The following is a 5,000-nucleotide window of genomic DNA, read 5'->3' as shown; positions in this document are numbered from 1 at the left end:
TTGTGTCTGTAGGAAAATAAGGAGGTGTCTGTAGGAAAATAAGTAGGTTTCGGCTGTAGGAAAACAAGTAGGTTGTGTCTGTAAGAAAATAAGTAAGTTGCGTCTGTAGGAAAATAAGTAGGTTTCGTCTGTAGGAAAATAAGTAGGTTGCGTCTGTAGGAAAATAAGTAGGTTGTGTCTGTAGGAAAATTAGGAGGTTGTGTCTGTAGGAAGATAGTAGGTTGCGTTTGTAGGAAAATTAGGAGGTTGTGTCTGTAGGAAAATAAGGAGGTTGCGTTTGTAGGAAAATAAGTAGGTTGCGTCTGTAGGAAAGTGTCAATGGATTTTGGATTCAGCGCACGGGTGACACAGCTCATTGAAGCGATGATGAAAAGTATAAATAAGAACAATGATACCTAGAGAGCTAAAGAACAGGAAAGTACAGTTATTTCGGTAATGTAACCTCAGAACAATGATAACTATAGAGCTAAAGAACAGGAAAGTACAGTTATTTTGGTAGAGTATGGTAATCTGAACACAGAACGTAATAGGAAGATATTGTTGCAAAACCCTTAGTTATTTCACACTGTATCTTCCACCAAAGAAATTACAACTTCAAGAACTTTACATCTCTAAACGCATTCTTTTGCCCCCATCTTAAAACCCGATCCATATTCCGATTTCAAACACCGAAACTTCAGAAAATTCGGATGAAAGAGACAGCAACCACCACCGTTATTCAGGTATCCTTCTCACTGCTTAAAATGAAACTTGAATTTCAGAACTACACTTCACACACACAAATAAAAAAAGACACTTTTTCTCGATCTCTTTTACCTGAACGGAGAACATGTTGTATCTCAGACGTGTTGGCTTGTACACACATTAACCCACGCGCCGGCGGTCTTATATATACGCACGTGTACCATGATCTCGTTCTTTCTCCTCCCCTGCGCGTGTACGTTAAGACCACGCCCACCTCCTTACGCCCCCCCTCGCCCCCTCACGCCCCCCCCCCCCGCCGTTCTTTTGTTTAGAGGACAGTCGATCACGCACGCCGTTCTCGATGCTCTCCTCGAAGCAGCGTGTCCTTCCCTGAGAGAGAGAGAGAGAAAGAGAGAGAGAGAGAGAAAGAGATAATAAACTGGGTGATTTCCGGGCGGCTGCAGGAACCCCCGGGGGGAGGGAGGGAAGCGTGGCGAGACGGGGAGACCGGAGGGGGGGGGGCGGGGTAGGGGGAGGGAGGGGATGGGGTTGGGGTTGGGGGCTGAGTGCTTTTGTTCACCTCGAGAAGGGACGGGACAGGCGCGGTGAACCGTAGTGTCTGAACACACTTCGCGTTTCGGTCGTGGGAAGTGGCGAAGACAGGGAGGTTATATATATATATATATATATATATATATATATATATATATATATATATATATATATATATATATATATATATGAATGGAAAAAACACCGACACTGTGCACTTACTTCAATAAATGTAGTTTGCACATTGTGGGTTATATATATATATATATATATATATATATATATATATATATATATATATATATATATATATATATATATATATACATACATACATATATATAAATATATATATATATATATATATATATATATATATATATATATATATATATATATATATATATATATATATATATTTATACACACACACACACTCACACACACACACACACACATATATATACATACGCATATATGTGTGTGTGAGTGTGTGTGTGTGTGTGAGTGTGTGTGTGTAAATCTATGAATATACATACACATATACAAATATTTGCATACATATGGAGGTATATATATATATATATATATATATATATATATATATATATATATATATATATATATATATATATATATATACCTATATGTATGTATATATTACACACACGCGCACACCCACTCTCACTCTCACTCACTCACTCTCTCTCTCTCTCTCTCTCTCTCTCTCTCTCTCTCTCTCTCTCTCTCTCTCTCACTCTCTCTCTCTCTCTCTATCATATGAAAATGAAAAGGCACTCAAGGTGACAAAAAATTAATTCAGTTAAATTAACAACAACAACTACAGTGTTGATGGTGATGACGAAGAGAACCAAAATAGCATTGATGATAACAATAATGATAATGATTAATGTAACAGCGATAATAATGATAATGATGATAGTAAAAATGATAATAGTAATAATAATGATAATAATGATGATGATAATGATGATAATAATGATGTTGATAGTAGTAATCATTGTTAACATTAATGATTATAATGATAATGATAATGAAAATTATAATAAAGATAAAATTAAGAAGATAATCATCATAGTAAAAAAATATAAAAATAATAGTAATAATAATAACAGTAATGATGATGCTAAGGATAAAGTGATAATGATAATAATAAGGATAATAAAATGGTAATAATAACAATAACGAGAATAATGAAAAAATAACGGTGACAATGATAAAGTTAATGATAATAATGATAATGGCCTTGGTAATACAAGCGATAATAACAATAAAAGCAATAATAATGATAAAAAGGATTATGATAATAGTAATAACAATAATAAAGATAATAATGATGATGATAATAATCATAATACTGATAACGTTCACTATGAAAATAAGATGATGTTAATGATATTGATACTAATTAAAATTAATAAGGATATGGTAATATATACTGAGACGCAGAGATATAAAGACACACACACACACACACACACACACATACACACAAGAAGAAAGAATATTTGACGAAATCCATCAAAATATTCGTTGACAATTATTTGATCTATTTTCATAATTTTCTTATCCATTTTTTCATTAATTAAATTAAGATTGATAGACCCTTATTTTATCTCAGTGTTAGTTTAGCGAATACAATATATTTGAACGTTGAAATGCATACCACATTAATGAAAATGTCATAGAACAATATATCTACCGAATGTTGATGCATAGAAACATTATCTAAAGTCCTCAGTAACATAGATATATATTTCATGGTTCACTTCGATGAGATGATTGAAAGACATTTTACAAACATATTAAACAAATTAACCATAAGATTGTGAATTGAATAGTAATAACAATATTATAAATAGCATTAATAACAACAGTGATAATGATAATGATAATAATAGTAATGATAATTATAATAACGAAAATGCTAATGATAATAATGGAAATCACGATTATAATGATAATGATAATAACGATAATAATTATATCAATAATAACGATATCAATAATAACAATATTTATAATAATAATAATAACAATAATGATAATAACAATGATGATAATAACGACAATAACATCTACGAAGACATCAAAGAAAACTCTTATGCGTGCTTGTGAATTACGTGCATCGATTTGCATGTGTACTGCATACACATAAGCTTCCTCACAAGATCATTATATTGCCTTGAATTCGTACTTGACCAGTTTCATGGGAATTTGCACGGATGGTATGAGCCTCTTTTCCTGAAGGTGACTGGCGAAAAAATACGTCGGTAAGATAGATAAGAGAGAGAGAGGAGGGAGGAAGAGGGGAGGAGAGGGGGGAGGGAGGAAGAGGGGGGAGAGGGGGGAGGGAGGGAGGGGGGAGAGGGAGGGAGAGAAGGAGAGAGAGAGAAGTGGGGGATAAGGAGAGAGAGGGAGAGTGAATGGGAGATAGATAGGTAGATAGAGAAATAGAGAGAGAGAGAGAGAAGGAGAGAGGAAAAGAAAGTAAAAAAAAAAAAAAAAAAAAAAAATCATTTACCAAGGTATTAACATTAACATGAAAATATTTAAAACCTTAATCTCTTTCAAACTGGCATATACTCACTCCCCCATGCATTCAGACATCCCGAAATAACGACGACAAGCTGTACGTATTCCATAATTCGCAGAAGAAGAAGAGAAAAAGAAAAAAGAAAAAGAAAAAGAAACAAAAAGAAAAGAAAGAAAGAAGAAGAAAGAAAAAGAAAAGAAAGAAAAACCATAAAAAGGTTATTATTCTCCCAATAACTTTCATCGTACTCCAAGATTTTGTCACAGCCGGAGAGAAACAGAGAGGGACCTCGAAGTCTCTTGTGCTCCGGCTGAAATTTTGCGCATGAATGGCCTTCTGGGAGTGAATTATTATTACTGGGGATTCTCTGCAAGGTTGCTGACTCTCAGAAGGTGTGGGCGGTTCGTCACACACGCTCGAAGGGGGCGGGGGCGGAGGCGGGGGCGGGGGTAGGTGTGCGTTCTGTGTTCCTTTTCTGATTTGGTTGCCTTTCGTCGCCTGTTCTTGGGTGTTCTTGGAAAGGTCTTTGTGTGTTCTTTGTCTCATTTTTTTTATTTATTAATGTTTTTTTACTTTCGTCCTTTTTTTCGGTATCTTATTTCTTTCTCTTTTACCTTCTGTCTCACTCTCTCACTTTCTCTCTCTCACTCACTTTCCCTATCTCACTCTCTCACTTTCTCTCTCACTCACTCACTTTCCCTATTTCACTCTCTCCCTTTCTCTCTCTCACTCACTTTCCCTATCTCACTCTCTCTCATTCTCTCTCTCCCTCTCACTCTCTATCTTTCTCTCCCTCCATCATTCCCTACCTCCTCTCTCTCTTTATTAGTTATAAGCGCAAATTAATCTTATCTAATTAGAATAAGTGCAAGACGCTATGCATAGTGTGTATACAACATATTCAAATGTAAACATCTGAGTATTAATCTTTCTTTACCTGCCTGTTTTCCGCCAGTTCCTAAAGGTATCGTCAAACTACCAATAGCTTCGTGAGATTCAGAGATTTTTAATGGAATTTGCCCATCGATGGACTCGATCCACTGGACTTTCGCGTTCGGGTGACGGATACCCACTCGTCCATCGATGGACTCATGGAAAAATTGCACTCGTTGACCCTATAGTATGCAAGGTATGCATATATTCTTATTTCAAAGCATTGACGTTATTATATATTTTTAAATTATTCATAATTATTCATATTCAGTTT

General features: G+C 35.1%; 1 protein-coding gene across 1 annotated transcript in view; it reads right to left on the bottom strand.

The window, feature by feature from the left end:
* The window catches only part of LOC113825519 (cuticle protein 21), a 2,726-nt gene extending 1,767 nt beyond the window's left edge, over positions 1–959 (bottom strand). The window contains exon 1 of the mRNA XM_027378361.2: positions 817–959. Within this exon, the coding sequence (XP_027234162.1) occupies positions 817–831 (15 nt within the window). The 5' untranslated portion in view covers positions 832–959. The remainder of the gene's footprint in view (positions 1–816) is intronic.
* Positions 960–5,000: the final 4,041 nt, after the last annotated feature.

The sequence above is a fragment of the Penaeus vannamei genome, chromosome 9, assembly GCF_042767895.1.
Source record: "Penaeus vannamei isolate JL-2024 chromosome 9, ASM4276789v1, whole genome shotgun sequence".
Lineage (NCBI taxonomy): Eukaryota > Metazoa > Arthropoda > Malacostraca > Decapoda > Penaeidae > Penaeus > Penaeus vannamei.
This window is presented reverse-complemented; position numbering and strand designations above follow the sequence as displayed.